Below are 22,436 nucleotides of genomic sequence, written 5' to 3'. Positions count from 1 at the left end.
CTAGATACCTTCATAAAATTATAAAAAATATAAAAATATTCGGTTATAATAAAAAATATATATATACAGTATAATATATCTTTATATATATATATATATATATATTAGAAAAACTTATTTGGGCTTTTTTCTATATGCGAATAAAAAAATATAATTGGGCTTAAGTCTAGATACGTAGGACCCAAATTTTGCCAACGGAGTTTAAGGCCTGCCACGCAAATTTTGTGCAAATGCAGCATCGATGTACTTTTTGTGCTTTTCATGCCACATTTGACATAAAAAAAACAATTGGAATTTTTGACGTTGAATCTTAACAATAAAATATGTAAAATCCACGTTAAAATTTGAAGAAAATGGAACCTAACCGAACACTCTTTCTACCATTTTTGGATACATGCCATTAGGGAGATAAGATGTGAGAATTTGACTGTGACATTTACCATTGAAGTATACATGTTAATACTAAAATTTGAAAATGGCAATGGCAACTATTTGCCATTAGAGATGCTCTTTTAGGGATAATTTGTGATTTTGTGATAAAGGTGAGTATGATACAATATACTTTGTAAGGCAAAGTACAGCAAATAGAGTATCAAAATATGATTAGAAAGGATGGAACATCTTTGTTTAAAGACCTTTCCACTTTTGCCCTTTCCCCCATTAAAATAGTCATTATTCCTATGGACAGAAGAAAACAAAAAGTTCCTATTTTAGATACACATAAAGAAAAAAAAAAAAAAAATGGGTCCTCATTAAAGATAATAAGGATAAATAAATGCTCTACAAAATTCGGTACCCACTCCTCTTAGAAATTTGGCTTTGGGCGCCATCCTATATTTATGTATGTTGGGAAGTGTCTCCAGACTAATCTCCAAAAAAACGTTCTTCCCCTAGCAGAGTTCAATAATTTCATTATATAGATACCTAAATTTTCTTTTAAAGATGATGAATGTAAAATATCCTCAAGATCATTGATTAGCTGAACGCGTTTGCTGTAGCCATGCGTTTGTTGCGCTGCGAGTTCTAGTCAGAAAAGAAGCAGTAAAGCCACTACCCAGCCCAAACCGACTAGAACTTGAAGACCCACTTTTTGTCACTTCAGGAGTGGCGATCCCATTAGAACCATCACCACCAGTTAATGCTCCAATAACTTCTGAAATTCCATTAACCTCCTGAAAAACAATCAGTCACCATCAAAATTCTGCATGTACTTACCTTTGATCCAGTGTCATGGAAAGGAATCCAAAATATGAAGAGGCTATTTGTGTGTGCAGTTTCTAAAGGTAATACCTAACTATTGAAAACATTTGACTTTCAGATGAAGGGTGGATATCGTATGGAAAAACTTCAAGAATGAAAAAATAAATAAAGTGTTTTTACTCATTAAAGTTTCATATAAATAACATGCCGAAACTAAGTGAGAAAAAAGGGGGACGTGGAAAAATTGGGATCAATCATCCACTTCGTAAAAACTTATTGGACAAATTAGTATTCTTATGGGCTAATTGATAGTTTGTTTAATCCTATGATTGAGCTAAAACAAGATAAACCTTGAAACCTAATCACCTATTCCTCTCATCTAGATTTTGCTTCAGGATTAAATCAAAACATATAAAATTATAAACTTAACAAACCTGGTAAGATCCACTGGAATCTGGTAAAGGCAATGGTCTCGAAATTGGAGGCAGAGATCCAGTCTGCTTAAGCACAAATAGAACCAGTAAGGAAAATATATCATACTTCAACAAACACTTCCATTTATAATGTATTTTCCATATAGCAAATTGAGAGGCTAAAAAGTATTTGCATGAACAGTAAAATTGGCAAGGCAAGTCAACGGCTAGTTGGTATCATAATGGTGTTTCCAAGTGACATTTTTGGGTTAGCAACAGAAAAAGAATATAACTTAAAGCATCCAATGGAGAAAATTATTTGAGTATAAAAATAATACAAAATTGGAGAAATATCTTTTTCTGTAGTGAGAAGAGTTACTCATTTTCAAGAGATCTTACCAAAGCAAATTTGGGTTTAAAGTATTCTACAAAAAATTAAATGTTTATGATCTAAATGTTTTCTTAGTTGATAACGATATGAATCATTTGGATTTGTCAACTACTTCCAACTTCTCTGTTATTATCACCATATGTGGGCAAGAAAAGAATGGGCAAATAGTAGAAGGTTCCATTTTCAGATGATACAGAAACTCTCAGATGATGTAGTTTTAAAGCCCCCATAAATTTAAAAATTCCCATATTTTTTTAAAAGAATTGCAAAAATGAAGCAGTATCAGCTTAGAACTACGTTTACCCTTGAGGGTGATTTTGGGGGTAGATCAAGAGCTGGCCTCGGACTGGACGATTCTACCTGTGTATTCCAGAAACAAAGTTAGCATACAACTATACACTCCGGCTATGTTGGGCGTCAGCACCCAATTACATGTGATTCATGGGATACATTACCTCAAATTACATTTTGGTGGGCATTGATGCCCATCACAGCAAAATTATATAATTTTACAATGTAAACTCACGTGCATGAAGCAAAGAAGTGAAGAAGAGAGCATATTTTTAAAGGACAAGTTCAAGTCATGCCTTAATCTGTTCTGTGGTTCTACTATTTTCAGATCTCTGGGCAAAGTAACATAGCTCCATCACTCCTAAAGTTGTCCAGTCCTAAGTAAAAGGTCAAAAGCCATAGCAATCACCATATAGCAATACCTTGCAATATAATTATATAAATAAATCATTTATCATTGCAGGCATAAATTACTAAGTTCATAAGACGATACCTGCTTTTCTTCTATAGTATCAATTTTATTTTTCTGGGGGAAAAAAAAAAAAGAAAAAGAGGATAGAACGAAGCAAGTCAATCCAAGGCACATCCATAAATTAACTTGCAAAGAAAAGAAAAGAACTTGAATTAAACGGATCACCAGATTCTGGACTGTTTCATGAACAGATCTAACATCGATGCCAATTGCACCCGTTCTCCCAAGCAATTCAGAAACCTAAATGATTAAAAAAACATGCCACATGAATAAGCATCAGAAACCATAACCATACAAATAATTGACGTGGTAGCTAATATTTTACTCGCCCCACCTCCTGCTTTGTTTTATTAGCATTTTCAAGAGACTCATCCAAACTATGTTCCACACCATCAATTTGAGAAGATAGCCTCCGGTTGGTGGCCTGGAAACAACAAGAACCATTAAAAGTGAGAAAACCCATGTCCAAAAAATATCCAACTGGTAAAATGAAGATTTTGAAGCAACATAAATTATCAAGATGCCAAGATTAACTCCACACTCATTGAAATCTGCTATTTGACATGTAACCTAAAGACAGAATATGGAATATTGCATCTGATAATTTTTGCAACAGCAGAGGTATATATCATGTATAAGAGGTAGGAAATTAATTACAAGCATAACCAATATTAAGGCATATGCTAAAGTTCAATATCTAGCCCATGACAAGGCAGCGCAATTTTGTATTTCACATATAAACTACTAGCCAGAAGATTGATGAATCATTCTTATTATTTTATATTAAGAACATTGTTAGCCAAAAAAGAACTTTCATGTCCGTTATACGCTAAATAATGTCTTCATTCTAATTAACATCAATAGGAACCCCTATGTCCTTCCCATTCCAAAATCAGATTCGACAGGTTTATTTAGTCTAGATAATAATTTCCAATATACAATACCAAATGTACTAGAGATGGATAAAATTGCTATTAACTCTATTGCACACATACCTCTCAAAGAGAGCAGTAAAAGCACAATAGTTTCACATACAATAACTACTAATACAACCTGATACTCTAAACCTAAATGCATCAGCAATTTTCCAGCCTCCCAATGGTAAAAATATCTAGCTTACATGAACAAAATATGCATAATATTTCATCTAGTTTTTAAACAATGAACAAGCCTAGTCAATGTTATGTATAAGGTAACTGGAAAATGAACAGCACTTCCAATGCTAGGGGAGCAACTAGATCACCATGATCAAAAATTTAATAAACAAGAATGACTTAAAGCCTAATTTCCATCCGGAGTCCATAGTACAATGAACAAAATCATCCACTGAGATGATGAAAACAATTCTGAGCAACATAAACAGTAAATGGCGCATTGTACAGCACAAAACAATTAAAAAAGTCAACTTAGCTCCTTCAAACTTATACAATTATGTTGATACTAAATTTCTGAAGCTAAACCTAAGCATCTAACATAATCAAACAAAGAAAAGTAGTTGATTAAAAGGAGTACTATAGGAAGCAAAAAACTTGCCGAAATAGATGAGTAAACTCTCTCAAGCTGTTTGGACACAGAGGTACAAGCATCGGATAAACTGCGCCTTGTGGCAAACATCATATCAGGAAGTTTCCAACCCTGAAAACATACAACGGATGCAAATAATATGTGAGAGCCTAACTGCACCCAAATAGAGCGTCAACTATTTTAATGCAAGAGAAAAGAGAAAGAGATAATAAAAACATCCACTTTCAATGCCCAAAAGGATATTAAAGTCTAAAAGTCCAAAAAGTTTTAAGATAAAATGTACTTCTAAAAAGAATTTCACCACTTAACCCAAACAAACAGATAGAGTAACATTAACGTGCAATATGACCTTCAGCATAGTGAACCTCGATTAAGCATAACCCAGGGCCACAAGTTTTTTTTAACTACCATATTATACAAATTGCCTGCTAAAAACGAACTAGGATATTGAATAGACATAGTTTGTAAGAAACTTGTTATACCGATATTCTTCAAACCATTTTAGTTTATAATCATGCATTGAAGTGGCAATCCATAGCATTTATGACGTCACCATGTCTTGCACTCTAATTTGGGAGATCATCTCCTAGGGAAGAAATAAGTTCGTATGTGTATGCATATATTGTAACATACTAATCAACTGGCATGATAATATATGAAGATAAAGATCTTACCTTCCACCAAACATAGCCATAACCCACCACAACTACAACAATAATAACACCATATTTGGTAGCACCTGGAGATAACATATAAAATATAGGTAAAGAATTCTTAGGAAGTAAGAAAGGGGGAAAACGTACAGCATAACAGGAGATATTATGAAAATTGACCTTACCATTACGAAAGCAACAATAGAAAAATGAATTTACAACCACATGAAAGGAAAATGCTAATGCTGGTTAAAATATTTGAGGAGAAGAAAAAAGAAATTGATGCAATAATCATAGTCACGATATGGTTCATATAGTATTCCCTATCTTGAAAAAATTTAAGTTAACGGTCATCAGAAAGATAGCATTGGAAAATGTCAGCCTCTGTTCGTTTTTTCCCCAAAAATAAGGGAAATCCACAATTCCATACTCATTAATTACTTCATCTTCTATTTGCGTATTTCAAGGCTTACAATTTCAAAATCATCAAAAAATTGTGTTAATTACGTAAAGCTGTTATATGGTAAGGACTAACTAGAATAAATAAATAGGAAAATTATGTTTTATATGCAAGAGAAGGAATCTAACCGCTAGCAGTTCGACTTGAATTTACAATAGTAATTGATCTATTTGATGCCAAGATTTGCAGCTCCTGCCTTAGGCTGTTAACCTGTAAAATGTTTCAAACAAAAAAATTGGATCACAATAAGCATTTTTATATTCAACACACAAGTTTTTGTAGCACATGCTAACCATAAAAGTGACAATAGCAGAAACAAACAAATAAAAAGTAATTATTAAACAATTTAAAATTATGAAAGAACTTGGAAATTAAAATATAGAATCAGAAAAAAAGAACTTCACCTTTTCAAAGAGGAGCATTTATAGGGGAAAAATGAATCAAATGCAAAAAAGATGATTAACCACAATAAATGAAATTTGTTAAATTGCCAAAAACAATTCAAATAAACACATGTTGGGTAAATCTGCCAAAATAAAGGAATTTACATATTGAGAAATATTAGGTCCTTTATGATCAATAAAGGAAAAGAGTCGGCATGAAAAAAAAAACATTTTTGTCAAGTCAGCATTTTTAATTTTAACTCATGGACACATGATAAGAGGAACAACTGAACAATAAGAAAATCCAAAAATGATAAACTTTGGAGATTAAAAATAAACAAAAAGGATAGAACAACTTGTTAATAAGTTTGGTCTCGAAGCATAGATCCCCCAAAGAAATTGATGCTTATACAAATTCATAAGCAACAAAAGTGTAGGTTAACTTCAAAATGTCCAAATGCATTATGACTTGCACAAATTGCCCTTCCAACTTAGGAGCTCATCCCAACTGTACTATAGAACTTTTTCATTTACATATGAAAATGTGTAATTAAATTTAAAATCATAAGGCAAATTTGAAAACCTGGGCCATCAGTGAGTCATTGCGAGGCTTGCTTACAGATGGGCTAGAATCATCTTGCTTTTTTAATTGCTTGAAAGCAAACTGTCATAACAAGCAATGGTACATATTATTATTTGAAATAAAATGCAAAATTCATATATATATCAACAATATGCAGATACTCTGAACAAACTAGCATCTCATGGACTACCCCAAAACCTCACTAATAAGGCCATCAAGGTATTAGGATCAAAATGACATTCATTAACCCATTAGGGCTTCATAAGATCTACTGTCATCTACAGATAGAAATTCAACCAAAAAGGCAGAACTTGCCAACTGCTAATTTCTAGAGAATCATTCCAATAACCAGAATAATAAATTAGTCCAAAACAAAATCTAGGAGAGCTGAAGAAACAAACTTAAATAAATTTAAAGTCAAAATTGATCCAAATAAACATGCGAGTGTTCTTTAGAAGCTATGTTATATATTTAGTCATCATAACTAATCATGTTACTGAACATGAAGGTACTATTCATAATTTTCTGCTCCCAGCAATTTCAATCTTTCAATTTTGGACTTTTATATCTAGTATCACCATACGGAAGCAACTTTAGGCACCCATTTCTTTTCATGAAAAGCACCTTAAAAGCACCAGAGACAAAATCAGAAATCCCCCCTTCTTTCGCAAGAACCGACCCTAAAATACCTGAAAGAGCATCGACATAAATCAGCTTATCAGAAACAAACCTCATTCATGGCTAGCAACCCAAATTGAAAATGTCCTCGGACAGTAAGAGTATATATAACAGCTAAGCTAGCAAATAAATTCAAAACGAAGAATATTTTATTGTCAGTGTCAAAGTTAATTCAAACATGGGATAGTTCAATCCCATGCTTACCAACTCCCTGGTTTATAACCCAATTGGCATTCTATCAGTTATATCATAATAAGAACCACTCTATATATCCTTTTTATCACAAAATTAAGCATCCAAATTGCGTGTCTTACATACAAAGCGGAATTAGGGATCTAGGGTTTATCCAAAACCCTAAATTTCCGCCCCTACAATACCAAAGAAGATACAAAAACCAGTCGAGTACTAAATTCCAAAAGGGTTCGAACACACAAAATAGCAGAAACTAACGAGCTCGTATTACAAATAGATTAGGTTTGGAAAAAAAAAAATCAAATGGAGGTGATTTTGCGTACCTGCACCAACCAGAATGGTCAGCTTCCCAATAGGAAGAGCCATCGCCGGCGATATAAATTAGATATATATATCGCCTCGCCAACACTAATCCACACAGACGTACGGCATCGGAACCTCTATGAGAAATCGCAGTGTTGGCGCCGAGTTCAGAGAAAATTGTTGCCCAAGAAAGGCTCTCTGTCAGTCTCTCACTCTCCTTATAGCGATTAGTGACAAATACTTTTGAGAGAATCACCCGGCTCCAGCAAACGCAATAACCCTATTCGTGGGCACCTGAATAAAAAGAACCTTGAATTTTGATATAAATAACGAGATAGCCCTAACAATATTACACAGTTTGATGGAATATGCTCTCCCTCGTGTTAAATTACGCAAATGCCCTCTTCCTTTTATTTTTCTACTTTTTCTCCTACTTTTAACTTTCTTCGGGGTACATTATAAATATTATTCTTGCAAAGCTACATGTAAAAAAGTAAAAATAAAATAATTTGGTATTAACCTCAAAAAAAGCAGCCAAAAATTTGGACTTACCTCAATTTGCAATATAATTTGCAGTCATGAAAAATCATATCTTAATAAGTCATGCTCAAATCACACATGGTTGACTTAGAGCTCGTTTAGAAGTCATTTTTACTTATTTGGGAAAAAAAATTCTTTTCTTTCCAAAAATGATTCCCAAAAAAAATCATCTAATTATAAGGCTGATTTGGAAGTGATTTTAAAATTGCTAAAATCCCTTTTATCTAGTTAAAAGCGCTTTATCTAATGCGTGGCAAAAATTTTGAACACATTTTTTTTAAAAAAATTTACTTATGTAAAAGAAACATATAATATGTGATTTTTTTAAAAATCATCTTTTTATTTTAAAAAAAAAAACCCTTTCTAAGAAATTATTTTTGAAAAATCATCAAATATACAATTTTTTTTTAGCAAAAATCATTAAAAAAAAATACTTTTTTCCATTTTTCTATCAAACATTATAAGAAGTCTTTTTATTCTCTTTGCAACACTTTTAAAACTGAAATCACTGTTAAATGTATTATTTTATTTTTTTTAACAGAAACGAATTCTCATTAATCACGAAGAAGGAGAAATCTTTATATACTTGGACAGTATTAATTTTTATATTTAAAAAATAAAACAATAAAATATAATGTTACTTTGTTTACTTTTTGGGTTCTTAGAATTATTATGACATATACTGTTTGGAATTAATGAAAATTGATGTTCCTCTTTTTTGTGGGCTGGACAACCAGTCATTGTTATTGTGGGAGCAGAATGAGACACGTTTTCCTTCAACAAGCATTTTGAGTCCACGCATATGCATAATGCATGGCGTGCCCAGATCTCATTAGTCAATGGTCATTAAGAGCATTTTTAATAGATTTTTTATATATTTATTTCGAAGAACTAATCGGTAAAAACAGTCTGTAATTTATTTTATTTTTTAATTTTTTAAAATATAAAATTAGTATGATTTTTTAAATTTGGAAAGCTAAAAATATTTTTTATTATTTAATGATTATCAAATTTCAATATCATTATGTTAATATATATAATTATTTGGTTAGATCTATAAAGAATAATAAAAAAAAATAACAAAATAATTAAAAAAAATTATGGCAAAAAATAAAAAAATAAAAACATAACAATAAATATTATTGAAAAATTAAAAATAAAAATATAATATAAAAAGTATTGTTGGAGAATATTTTAAAATATAACTTTTTAAATATAAAGATATTTTTTATTCTACAAAATATGTTCTTTATTTTTTAAAAAACATAAATAATTTTTATTACAAGTTTTGTTTTTTTGTTAGCATGGATCAACATCTTATCTGATAAATATTAATCAAAATATTTAATTCTCTTAATTTTTATTTTGAAATTTTAAAAGTAACCTCTTAACGACACTAATGAAGAATCATCATAGGTAAAAAATAGCATTTCCCCTACGTTATTGTTACTGTTGTGTTTCTTCCCCGAATGATAATTCAATTTTTTTTTCATATTCTATTATATTTATTTTGGTGATAATTAATCTCCCATCGATAAATGATTAATATACATATCTTTTCTTTTCTTTTTCTTAATGAATTAATATACATATCTGTCCGAGACAATCATTACCTTTCATTTTATTTACCATCGAGGCAACTATATGCAGATACAAGTTTTATTTTTTAAGTTAATTAATAAATGTGTTAATAATATAATAATGTTTATTTTGTGAAACGAATACATAATATAACTCCATCCAACATTAGGAAGTGGAATTCTAAGAAGAAACTAAAGGAAGTGGATTAGAGAGAAAACATAGAGAGATAGTGGGCGAAATTGGCATAAAGAGGCTTAAATAGAAAATAATGTAAATTAATTAAAGACAAACTTAATTTCCAAAACGGCAGAACATTATAGAAACTGAGAAAATGAAGAAAGGAAATTTATATTTTAACTAAGTACATTTAATATTGCATAAATAAAAGTCTAGATCTCCGTCTTTGAAACTACAAGCATATAAAAATAAAAATAAAAATTACACTGCCATCACAAATAAGTTAAAGCAAAAACCCACCGAGATTTTGTTTTAGCTTTCTCTTTCTACATCACATATATAAAACAAATAAAATTTCTACACACCCTATACCAAATTAAAGAATCATACATATAAATTAACTTTGTATATGTAATACCGATCAAGTGGACTTGTGTATTGTCATAGACCGACTTCATCAAATTATTATTTAATTGGATGGGATTTTATTAAAAAAAAAGAAGAAAAAAAACTACATAATTTACAAGGTCCGATTGATTCTGTGGGTACTTTTATAATCTGCAAGGCCGATTTTGCATGCATGGGACAGAGTGATAGATGGTTTTTGAAAAGGATATCCGGGAAGGAGTTAAAAGGTAGTGTAAATTTGCATCTGGCTCAAGATATGCTCAAAGTTATCAGTGGACTTCTCAATTGGATGAGAATGCATTCCTTCATAAGTAGTCACTACAACTCCTTCGTCTTTAGTCAACCTCTGTACTTGCTTTTTCACGTTGCAACCTTGATGCGTGCACCTATAGTAACTTCTGCATATACATATATACATGTACATATTAGCATTAATATATCATAATATTAATTTCATATGTATATGTTTAAAACATAAATAATATGTTTATGTAACTCATATTCAAGCTAATTCTAGAAGATCAGCAGGGTCCAGTAGTATTTGGTCAACTCTTCCAATAACCGTGTCCAGATTAGTAATTTTTTTTTTTAATATATTTTCTTGACAATAATGTATAGATTTCTTCAAACTTCAGACAATGGAAAATTTACGCAGTTCAAAGTGATTAGAAAACCGATCTTCTTCATGTATATATATATATATATATATTAAAGAATATCTTTGCAGGTAGGTGAATATATGGGGGATTCTATACTATTTTCTATGTTGACTTTAAGGATTTAATAATCTCTGGTTTTCTCTATAATCCAAACCATATATGTCATTCTGCATCAAGTATTAAATGTCACCTTCTTCCTTTGGCTACTTCAAAGGAATCAAATAATATGAAAGATTTTTTTATTGTCTTTTTTTTTATATGAAAATGATAAAAAGGACCGTGAGAATTAACTAAAACCATATATATTATACCATTTGCATGCAGGTCCACGTTTTAATGAAAAGTCTTTTTTTTTTTTTCCACCGATTGAGAATTACTTAAGGCATGTACTAAAAGGAAATAAATTGTCCATTAAAGTGTGTACCATTTGTCCACTTCCTCCACCAAATCCTATCGCAAAAATTTTGCAGTATAATATTGATTATTGACTACCAAAACGCTGTCTACGTATGCAGAGGACTGCCTAAAAAGGCTAAAAGCTCAAACAATTTCTGATTGGCTTGAAAAAAGAAGAGAGGAAAAAAAAAAAGAAAAAAAAAGAAAAAAAAACATGCATGAGAAAAATGTCTGATAACATGTTACTGCTCATTTCCCCTTTTGGTAGTCATGCATTCCACGGCATTCATGTGAAATTTAATATATAATAGAAAAAGGGTGGCAAAGGAGCCGCAGTCAAATATGTACAACCAGAGAGAGAGGATGGTCATAATTCATTGTCTTTATATATTTTTTTTGTCTTTAATTTCCTTCTGAGCACTTAGCATCAAGAAATTGTTGATTTGAGTGTATAATTTTGATCATAGCCATTCAGTATTTCAGTGTACATGCTAGCTCAGCACGTAGCATATGATATATATACCATGGGAAAGAGTGGAATTTTTACATGATCATTCATTATTTAACAGAGAAGATTATCCTATAAATTATGAACTACCTATACTTAATTCAACATTAATTCAATCTTAGAATTAATTAAGTTATTGGGCCATCAAATTTGAAATTAATTTACAGACCTGCTGTATACTATTTTCCAGAGTATCATAATCGATTCATTGATATCATATCTATACAGATGGATCTTATATGTGTATAGTTCTTACATAGTGAATTACCACATGAGTGGAATCTAATCGCCATCTCACAATTACAAGCTAAGAAAGGTTAAGCTTTATATTTTAATTTGCATCGCATTTTATTAGATAAGAAATTCTTTCTTTTCTGTGACTTATAAATAAAGCAATATTCTGAGTAATTGAAAAAGAATAAGTAGCTAAACGAAGGAGAATTTTAGTACTTACCTGGGAAATTTGTTGTTCTTCACTGCTTTTTGCCCATATTTCCTCCATCTATAACCATCATCGAGTATGTCAACTTGACTTCTTGTTTGAAAAGCATATCTCGGTTTTCTTACCTTCTTCTCTCCCTTTTTCTTCCCTCCCGCTAATTTCAAATCATTTTCCGAGCTGTGAGAAACAGTCTTGGTATTTGCGGTGGTGGTAGTAGTAGTAGTAGTACCCGAAACTTCCATCTCCGACATCAAACCCAAAAACCCATTTGACTTGTTATTACCAGAAACTTGATGGTATTGATGTTCATGAGTATTATCAGCATGAGGATTAATGTTCACCATGTTAAGTGACAAGGAAGAAGATGGTGATGAAGAAGATTGAAAAGGAAAAAACGGTTGATAGTTTTCCATATCTCTTATTAGAGAGAGAGAGAATAGATCGGTGCCTAAAATTGTGCTATGCTGAAAGATCAAGATTTATGAGTGTATGGATTATTTATGTGGTTTTGAATTGAAGGGCATATGGAATTTGTTTGAAATTCAAGACAGTGATAGGCGGCGTGATGGCCATTGGCTACCATTTCACCTTCTTTATCCTATGTTTGAAGTCGTAAACGGCACGTAAATTGTATACAGTGACAATTGGTACTAGATAAAGTTGGTACCTTTTTTAGCAAAGGTTTTTATTTTTATATTGAGACAAAAGAAAGGGTAAAAATTTTGCAGCTTAGGCTTCATGATTAAGTTTGGAAAAGTAATTGCAATTAGCTATTTGATATTATATTTATTTTAGAAAAAGAAATACAAATCTTGTTTGAGTTTGACCAAACTTAGATTTCGTACGGGAAATACTTTTCTTTGAGAGGTTGAATATTTGATGGTATACATTTAATTTAAGAAATATATATATATATCGGGATAATTACATAAATATAGATATATGATATTGATATACGCCCTGTCCTTTTTCTTCTTTTTATATGTACATAAAATATTCTTTTTTTGACATGGTAGGCTAAAAGCCACGTAACAACTAGCAAGTCACTAAGCCCCGCGTTTTGGGCTGTGAATGTGAGACTGCGTTTTGTCTAGTAGTCTTCTTATTAAAACACGTGTTTTCAAATTATGACGTGGTGTATCCTTTTCAAATTATAGCCAACTTGAATTTGTTTTTTTTATTCTTTTTTTGAAAATAATAATTATATATTACTATTTTGGCCGTATACATACGATTTTCCGTATCCATACATATATACCGAGTTATGTATATATCATTTTCTTTGTTATTTATTTATTTTTATAAATTATCACTCTGAAATGAACTTGTCAAATGATATTGATTTAATAGCAAACCTTTAACATTCACATTATCAAATACTACCTTCAACCAGATCAAAAAATCTACTATGACTTAAATCATTGAAAACTAATCAACATCTATCATTTTCCCCTACCATACTCTGCATATTAATTTCTTTCTCATTTTCAACCTACAATTTAATTTGTTCATTAACCATCCAGCCAATTCGAAATCTATCATGTTTGGCCAATTGCCTGAAAAAGCTAGACCAACTTATACATAATTGACCTTAATAAAAAAATCAGAATTACATATTCTTCATCCTGAAGATGTAGGAGTTGGGATTTGCTAAGTTTTTGCAATTGAAAAACTGGACTTTGGGGTCAAGTTCTAGTCGAATACTTTAAGCAATTAGATTCTAATTGTTTTCTTTTTGTTTTTTTGGTAACAACCCAATTTAGTACGTACTTGATCGTCGATCCAAGTGCAATATATTTAATAACTCCATCGATGGTTTGATTAGCAGTTTTCGGCCAGGGTCAAGTCAACTACCGGCTTGGGTACCTGAGAAAATGGTCTACTATGGTTTTCTATATATATATATATATATATATAGTATTCGACTTTTATATTTGAACACCATAGACCACAAATAAAGAAGAAAAAAAGGAAGGAAAAAATAAAAAAATAAAAAGCATATAAAAAGTTCTATGGTTGAGGAGATCAATTCTACAATAAAGGGAAAACAAATTGCAAAAGAAATAGTGACTGAAAGAGAATAAGATACATTCACATTAAAGACGGATTGGATTTCTACATATTAAGAAACTAGCTCTCTCTTTTTTCTTTCTTTTTTTTCTCTCTTTTTTTTTTTTTTCCTTGGTTATAGTTGAGTAAAAATTAGATCAGTTTTATCAAAAAAAAAAAAAAAAAAAAGTAAAACAAATTCTTCTCTTTCTTTATTTTTTTTAAATGTTTTTCTGCTCAAAATCCCCTTCAACTCGTAGTCCATTGGGAAAAACGCAGTTCAATGAGATAATTATAATTGTTGATTTTTTTCCTTTGTCGGCAAAAAGCATTAAATCCAAACATATCTATTCCAGTGAAATCATTATTTGTTATTGAATCTACTTGACCATCAGGACTTTCTCTGTTTTTTTACATGATAAGAGTCCATTGTTAAAAACTTTTTACCACATTAAAAACACAGTCATTAAAAACACAACCGAAAAAAAAAAAGAAAAAAAGAAAAAAAAAGATTCTGTCAAGATGGTAAGAAAATAAAATATCAATGTGGAGTGTTTACTGGTGAGGAATATGTTAGAGAGTAAATATTCAATGACACTCGATGACACGCTTATCAAGGGGGAGGGGGGAACTATGCTTATAAAATAATATATATATATATATATATATATATATTTAGTTATTTAAAAAAAAAATAACTAATGAATTATTAATTGATTAAAATTTAAATAAAATTATTCGAGAATAACTATTAGCTTCACTGAATACCACAAATGCAAATAACATTTCCAATCTTCATATCATATAGACAACGATATACAGAACAATTAAAAGTGGTTGAGACTTTGTCAGTTTAATCTTTTAGAAACCAAAATGTTTGTCACAAAATAAAAATTATTGAAACACTTCTTATCTAAATGATTAATGACTTTCTCATGAATTGTCTTTCACTGGTTCAAATGAAGATTAGTTATATTCAGACCACACCCAATTGGAAAATGGTAACGAATTGAACATTTCATATTTTTAGTTTTAAATTTTCACGTATTTTATGCAGTGCAAAAATATTATTTATTTGTACATTTGAGGTAATTATTTTCTTTATCTCAATAATAATAGGATTCAATGGATTTGTGGAAAAGTGTGAAACCGAAACTATTCATAGTCCAAGATGTTTGACTAAACATATGCACATAGAAAAACAGAGAGAGAGAGAGAGAGAGAGAGAGAAAGAGAGAGAGAGAGAGAGAATAAAATAATTATGCCAAAATTGTAAGGTGAAGAAGCATTAATTATTTAAATAATCAAAAAAATTAGTTCGGCAGATTTGTTATAACGTTTTGATTGATTTGATTAATCTGACAAGTTTTTTTGGTCATAGTTTCTTTTTCCCGAAAATTGAAACATGGTAGTTTTAAATTGCATGATTCGACCAAATGGCTATATTTTAGTAATTAAACTTCCTCTCACATGCCAAATAATTAGTATATTTTTATGTTTAGATTTGAATATTCTGTAACATGCAAAGAAAGTCATAGCTCGTGACAGCACAATGTTTGAAACGGTAGGTGGTGACTGTGCAGCCCAGCGCGCAGCCTCCTGTGCAAGAAAGCAATAATAGTACTCCACCTCTCTCTCTCTCTCTCTTTCCCGCTCTCTATCTCTATCTCTCTTAATTGCTTGGATATTTCATGGTTTATACATTATAACAAATAATACAAACGTGTCAACTTCGTCTACTTGTTTCATCTGTCGGTAATCTTCAAGCTTGCGCTAGTTTCCTTCCTGCCATGAAAGCATCAGGATTCTGGAGCTACTTCCTCTGTTTGGATACGTTTCACAGTGAAAAATCTTATAACACACACAACTAAAACTTTGACCTCTCTAATGACTAATTACCCTGTTTTAGTTTCCAAAGTCGACAAGCCAGCCATGAATTTGACGATCTCTTTTGGATTCTTTTGCAAATGAGAAGGTTACATCAGTTTATGTTAATGTTTGTAATAAGCTACGATGGAATCTAACATAAGCTGTCCAATAAAATTAAGTAGAAAATTAGGTATAATTTTTACTTTCAATTTTAGAATGTTTCGTGAAAGTTACATTTCCATTTATAAAGTAATGTATTTGAAACACCATATTCTTTTCTTTTATTAGAAATTATTGGAATGATACAAAATGAAAAAGTAAATGTTTCAATTTAAATTTTTAAGTTTAACTACTATTTAGTCTAATTGCACTACTAGAATCGCGTTGATAACTGACGCAATAAATGCGTCGCACAAAATAAATAACGACGTATCGCACGGTGTCGCCTAATGTCTTGTCGCTAAATCTATAAGACAACAAGCGACGCATTATAAGAGTCGCCTATCTTTGACTTTTTAGCGACTCATATTTACTTTTAGCGACGCATTAATAGAGTCGCCTATTTAGCGACGCATTGACTATTTAGAGACGCATTATTAGTGTCGCCTATTTAGCGACGCATTTTACTATTTAGCGACGCATTAGTAGAGTCGTCTATTTAGCGACGCATTAATAAAGTGACTATTTAGCGACGCATTAATAGAGTCGCCCATTTAGTGACGCATTAATAGAGTTGACTATTTAGCGACGCATTAGTAGAATTGCCTATTTAGAGACGCATTAATAGAGTCGCCTATTTAACGACGGATCGACACTTTTAGCGACGCATTATTTCTTAATGCGTCGCCCCTTCTTTTTTTTTTAATTTTTTTAAATTTTGTGAAAAGTGATTAAAATAGTAAAAATATAAAAATAATTAAAATACAAAAAAATGAAAACTAGCTTCATCCAAAATAAATAGAATACAAAAATTTTAAATAAATATTTTGTCATAACAAATTAATTATCAAATAAATTAAATATCATCTCATTGATATATTTTTACATAATTTGTAAGCTATTGTATTTTTCATAACAAATTTAATATTAATTAAACTTCCATGAATGCATATTCATTGAGATGGAAGTTGACCTCTTGTTGACGATATTACATCCTCATACTGCATATGGAAACATTAAAAAAGTTATTAGCATGCACTTATGCAAAATAAATAAAATATTAATCATTATTAAATTTGTAATTTAGTATAAATGAAAATTTAAAAAATATTACCATTGTTCTTAAGATTTAACGAATCACATTTCTCCCCTCATAGTCATTACAAACATAGTCACTCTCACATTCATCCTCATTATCATTTTCATCGACACTTAGCAACTATATGACAAATGGATTGTGAGCCATCTTTGTATCTCCAAGAACATCTTCTTCAACAACCGTACGATGTTGTGGTGAAGTTAAAACAATAGACCATCTTGATTCAAGTTAATCTTCAACACAAAATACTTGTTGAACTTAGCAAAATAATGTCAAGCAATATCACAAACATAATTTCTAAAAAAGCAAGATTAATAAAACCCAATGAACCTAAGCTGCAGTTAAAATGAAAAAAAAAAAAAAAAAAAAACAACCCACCTCATGTTAAGAAAAAAGAAACTCACCTAAACGACGGAGATAAAGAAAGAAGAAAACCAAAAAATCACGAGGGCGACAAAGAGAAATCTAGCTTCTCGGCCGACGACAACGTAGGCAAATGAAAAATGAAACCTGGAATATCTCACTCTTCAAGTCTCTCTTAGATTGCTTCCAAATCTAATATCGATTAGGTGGTGTACTTGATGTAGTTTTAAAAAAGAAAAAATGGATTTAAAGGAGCGCGTAAAAATTTAAAAACGCGCCAAAAATTTTCAAAAAATGGCAAGAACGCGCCTTTTCTCCCAATTGCATTTTTTTTCTTTGATTAATATTTTTATTTTTCAACTACAAATAAAAACTGAAAATATTTCTTAAAAATGCGAAGCAAAATATCGAAGATTGCTGTTTATTTTTCTGTTTTTCAAGTACACCTTTATTCATTATAAAATTTGCATGTCTTTCAAAATTTTTGTTTTTGTTAATTGAGAGAATAGGCAACGTATTCTCTTCAAGAAGGATTGCCTGTGGTGTGGTGATTTCTTGAGAGTGTAGGAGGTCTTGGGTTCAATTCTTGTTATGGTCCTATTTTGATTTTATTTTTTTTAAATGTTTAAAAAAAATTTTAAAAAAAAAAGGAATAGGCGACGCATTTGTTGAGGAATGCGTCGCCTGTTCTTGTATTTGGCGACGCATTGATTCAATAATGCGTCGCCTAACACTATATTAGCCAATATTTGCTATATTAGTACATATAAGTGATTTGGCCTAGTGGTGTGGTGATTTCCTGAGAGTGTATGAGGTCATGGGTTCAATTCTTGTTATGGTCCAATTTTGATTTTATTTTTTTTAAATGTTTAAACAAAAAAATTGAAAAAAAAAAAAAGGAACAGGCGACGCATTTGTTGAGGAATGCGTCGCCTGTTCTTGTATTTGGCGACGCATTGTTTGAATAATGCGTCGCCTAACATTATATTAGCCAATTTTTGCTGTATTAGTACATATAAGTGATTTGGCCTAGTGGTGTGGTTATTTCCTGAGAGTGTATGAGGTCTTGGGTTGAATTCTTGTTATGGTCCTATTTTGATTTTATTTTTTTTAAATGTTTAAACAAAAAAATTGAAAAAAAAAAAAGAACAGGCGACGCATTTGTTGAGGAATACGTCGCCTGTTCTTGTATTTGGCGACGCATTGTTTCAATAATGCGTCGCCTAACACTCTATTAGCCAATTTTTGTTGTATTAGTATATATAAGTGATTTGGCCTAGTGGTGTGGTGATTTTCTGAGAGTGAATGAGGTCCTGGGTTCAATTCTTGTTATGGTCTTATTTTGATTTTATTTTTTTTAAATGTTTAAACAAAAAAATTGAAAAAAAAAAAAAGAACAGACGCATTAGTTGAGGAATACGTCGCCTGTTCTTGTATTTGGCGACGCATTGTTTCAATAATGCGTCGCCTAACACTCTATTAGCAAATTTTTGTTGTATTAGTATATATAAGTGATTTGGCCTAGTGGTGTGGTGATTTTCTGAGAGTGAATGAGGTCCTGGGTTCAATTCTTGTTATGGTCTTATTTTGATTTTATTTTTTTAAATGTTTAAACAAAAAAATTGAAAAAAAAAAAAAGAACAGGCGACGCATTTGTTGAGGAATACGTCGCCTGTTCTTGTATTTGGCGACGCATTGTTTCAATAATGCGTCGCCTAACACTCTATTAGCCAATTTTTGTTGTATTATTACATATAAGTGATTTGGCCTAGTGGTGTGGTGATTTTCTGAGAGTGAATGAGGTTCTGGGTTCAATTCTTGTTATGGTCTTATTTTGATTTTATTTTTTTTAAATGTTTAAACAAAAAAATTGAAAAAAAAAAAAAAACAGGCGACGCATTTGTTGAGGAATGCGTCGCCTGTTCTTGTATTTGGCGACGCATTGTTTGAATAATGCGTCGCCTAACACTATATTAGCCAATTTTTGCTGTATTAGTACATATAAGTGATTTGGCCTAGTGGTGTGGTGATTTTTTGAGAGTGTAAGAGGTCCTGGGTTCAATTCTTGTTATGGTCCTATTTTGATTTTTTTAAAAATGTTTAAACAAAAAAATTGAAAAAAAAAAAAGAACAGGCGACGCATTTGTTGAGGAATGCGTCGCCTGTTCTTGTATTTGGCGACGCATTGATTCAATAATGCGTCGCCTAACACTATATTAGCAAATATTTGCTGTATTAGTACATATAAGTGATTTGGCCTAGTGGTGTGGTGATTTTCTGAGAGTGAATGAGGTTTTGGGTTCAATTCTTGTTATGGTCTTATTTTGATTTTATTTTTTTTAAATGTTTAAACAAAAAAATTGAAAAAAAAAAAAAACAGGCGACGCATTTGTTGAGGAATGCGTCGCCTGTTCTTGTATTTGGCGACGCATTGTTTGAATAATGCGTCGCCTAACACTATATTAGCCAATTTTTGCTGTATTAGTACATATAAGTGATTTGGCCTAGTGGTATGGTGATTTCTTGAGAGTGTAAGAGGTCCTGGGTTCAATTGTTGTTATGGTCCTATTTTGATTTTTTTTTTTTTAAATGTTTAAAAAAAAAATTGAAAAAAAAAAAGAACAGGCGACGCATTTGTTGAGGAATGCGTCGCCTGTTCTTGTATTTGGCGACGCATTGATTCAATAATGCGTCACCTAACACTATATTAGCCAATTTTTGCTGTATTAGTACATATAAGTGATTTGGCCTAGTGGTGTGGTGATTGTTTGAGAGTGTAAGAGTTTCTGGGTTCAATTCTTGTTATGGTCCTATTTTGATTTTATTTTTTTTAAATGTTTAAACAAAAAAATTGAAAAAAAAAAAAGAACAGGCGACGCATTTATTGAGGAATGCGTCGCCTGTTCTTGTATTTGGCGACGCATTGATTCAATAATGCGTCGCCTAACACTATATTAGCAAATTTTTGCTGTATTAGTACATATAAGTGATTTGGCCTAGTGGTGTGGTTATTTTCTGAGAGTATATGAGGTCTTGAGTTCAATTCTTGTTGTGGTCTTATTTTGATTTTATTTTTTTTAAATGTTTAAACAAAAAAATTGAAAAAAAAAAAAGAACAGGCGACGCATTTGTTGAGGAATACGTCGCCTGTTCTTATATTTGGCGACGCATTGTTTCAATAATGCGTCGCCTAACACTCTATTAGCCAATTTTTGTTGTATTATTACATATAAGTGATTTGGCCTAGTGGTGTGGTGATTTTCTAAGAGTGAATGAGGTCCTGGGTTCAATTCTTGTTATGGTCTTATTTTGATTTTATTTTTTTTAAATGTTTAAACAAAAAATTTGAAAAAAAAAAGAACAGGCGACGCATTTGTTGAGGAATGCGTCGCCTGTTCTTGTATTTGGCGACGCATTGTTTGAATAATGCGTCGCCTAACACTATATTAGCCAATTTTTGCTGTATTAGTACATATAAGTGATTTGGCCTAATGGTGTGGTTATTTCCTGAGAGTGTATGAGGTCTTGGGTTCAATTCTTGTTATGGTCCTATTTTGATTTTATTTTTTTTAAATCTTTAAACAAAAAAATTGAAAAAAAAAAAAAAAGAACAGGCGACGCATTTGTTGAGGAATGCGTCGCCTGTTCTTGTATTTGGCGACGCATTGATTCAATAATGCGTCGCCTAACACTATATTAGCAAATTTTTGCTGTATTAGTACATATAAGTGATTTGGCCTAGTGGTGTGGTTATTTTCTAAGAGTGTATGAGGTCTTGGGTTCAATTTTTGTTATGGTCTTATTTTGATTTTATTTTTTTTAAATGTTTAAACAAAAAAATTGAAAAAAAAAAAAGAACAGGCGACGCATTTGTTGAGGAATACGTCGCCTGTTCTTGTATTTGGTGACGCATTGTTTCAATAATGCGTCGCCTAACACTCTATTAGCCAATTTTTGTTGTATTATTACATATAAGTGATTTGGCCTAGTGGTGTGGTGATTTTTTGAGAGTGAATGAGGTCCTAGGTTCAATTCTTGTTATGGTCTTATTTTGATTTTATTTTTTTTAAATGTTTAAACAAAAAAATTGGAAAAAAAAAGAACAGGCGACGCATTAATTTTTTTTAAATGTTTAAACAAAAAAATTGGAAAAAAAAAGAACAGGCGACGCATTTGTTGAGGAATGCGTCGCCTGTTCTTGTATTTGGCGACGCATTGTTTGAATAATGCGTCGCCTAACACTATATTAGCCAATTTTTGCTGTATTAGTACATATAAGTGATTTGGCCTAGTGGTGTGGTTATTTCCTGAGAGTGTATGAGGTCTTGGGTTCAATTTTTGTTATGGTCCTATTTTGATTTTATTTTTTTTAAATCTTTAAACAAAAAAATTGAAAAAAAAAAAAAGAACAGGCGACGCATTTGTTGAGGAATACGTCCCCTGTTTTTGTATTTGGCGACGCATTGTTTCAATAATGCGTCGCCTAACACTCTATTAGCCAATTTTTGTTGTATTAGTACATATAAGTGATTTGACCTAGTGGTGTGGTGATTTTCTGAGAGTGAATGAGGTCCTGGGTTCAATTGGTCTTATTTTGATTTTATTTTTTTTAAATGGTTAAACAAAAAAATTGAAAAAAAAAA

The 22,436-nt window shown here is 31.2% G+C and overlaps 2 protein-coding genes across 3 annotated transcripts; both read right to left on the bottom strand.

Moving 5' to 3' along the window:
* Positions 1–576: 576 nt before the first annotated feature.
* LOC107428322 (uncharacterized) lies at positions 577–7,824 on the bottom strand. Of its 2 annotated transcripts, XM_016038845.4 has the most exons (13): positions 7,564–7,824; positions 6,995–7,059; positions 6,371–6,451; positions 5,533–5,614; positions 4,966–5,030; positions 4,301–4,402; positions 3,102–3,191; positions 2,933–3,007; positions 2,789–2,821; positions 2,592–2,672; positions 2,308–2,364; positions 1,635–1,697; positions 577–1,172 (listed from the first exon to the last, which is right to left on the bottom strand). In XM_016038845.4, exons 1-13 carry the CDS (start codon positions 7,604–7,606, stop codon positions 969–971), a joined length of 1,041 nt encoding a protein of 346 aa, XP_015894331.1. In that variant the 5' UTR covers positions 7,607–7,824; the 3' UTR covers positions 577–968. The 2 variants fall into 2 exon arrangements, with proteins under 2 accessions (XP_015894331.1, XP_048318745.1); XM_048462788.2 differs by lacking the exon at positions 6,995–7,059.
* A 2,172-nt stretch (positions 7,825–9,996) lies between these two features.
* Positions 9,997–12,735, bottom strand: LOC107428282 (probable WRKY transcription factor 75). Its single transcript, XM_016038792.4, has 2 exons — positions 12,267–12,735; positions 9,997–10,647 (listed from the first exon to the last, which is right to left on the bottom strand). Exons 1-2 carry the CDS (start codon positions 12,665–12,667, stop codon positions 10,470–10,472), a joined length of 579 nt encoding a protein of 192 aa, XP_015894278.1. The 5' UTR covers positions 12,668–12,735; the 3' UTR covers positions 9,997–10,469.
* Positions 12,736–22,436: the final 9,701 nt, after the last annotated feature.

Source organism: Ziziphus jujuba, chromosome 12 (assembly GCF_031755915.1).
Source record: "Ziziphus jujuba cultivar Dongzao chromosome 12, ASM3175591v1".
Lineage (NCBI taxonomy): Eukaryota > Viridiplantae > Streptophyta > Magnoliopsida > Rosales > Rhamnaceae > Ziziphus > Ziziphus jujuba.
This window is presented reverse-complemented; position numbering and strand designations above follow the sequence as displayed.

Coding starts and splice junctions, on each gene's coding strand:
- LOC107428322 (XM_016038845.4), bottom strand. CDS start 7,606: ATGGCTCTTCCTATTGGGAAGCTGACCATTCTGGTTGGTGCAG. Junction 4,403..4,965: donor ATGGCTATGTTTGGTGGAAG/GTAAGATCTTTA, acceptor GTATGTTTTCAG/GGTTGGAAACTTCCTGATAT. Junction 2,673..2,788: donor ATACTATAGAAGAAAAGCAG/GTATCGTCTTAT, acceptor CCTTTTACTTAG/GACTGGACAACTTTAGGAGT.
- LOC107428282 (XM_016038792.4), bottom strand. CDS start 12,667: ATGGAAAACTATCAACCGTTTTTTCCTTTTCAATCTTCTTCATCACCA. Junction 10,648..12,266: donor AAGAACAACAAATTTCCCAG/GTAAGTACTAAA, acceptor ATGTATATGCAG/AAGTTACTATAGGTGCACGC.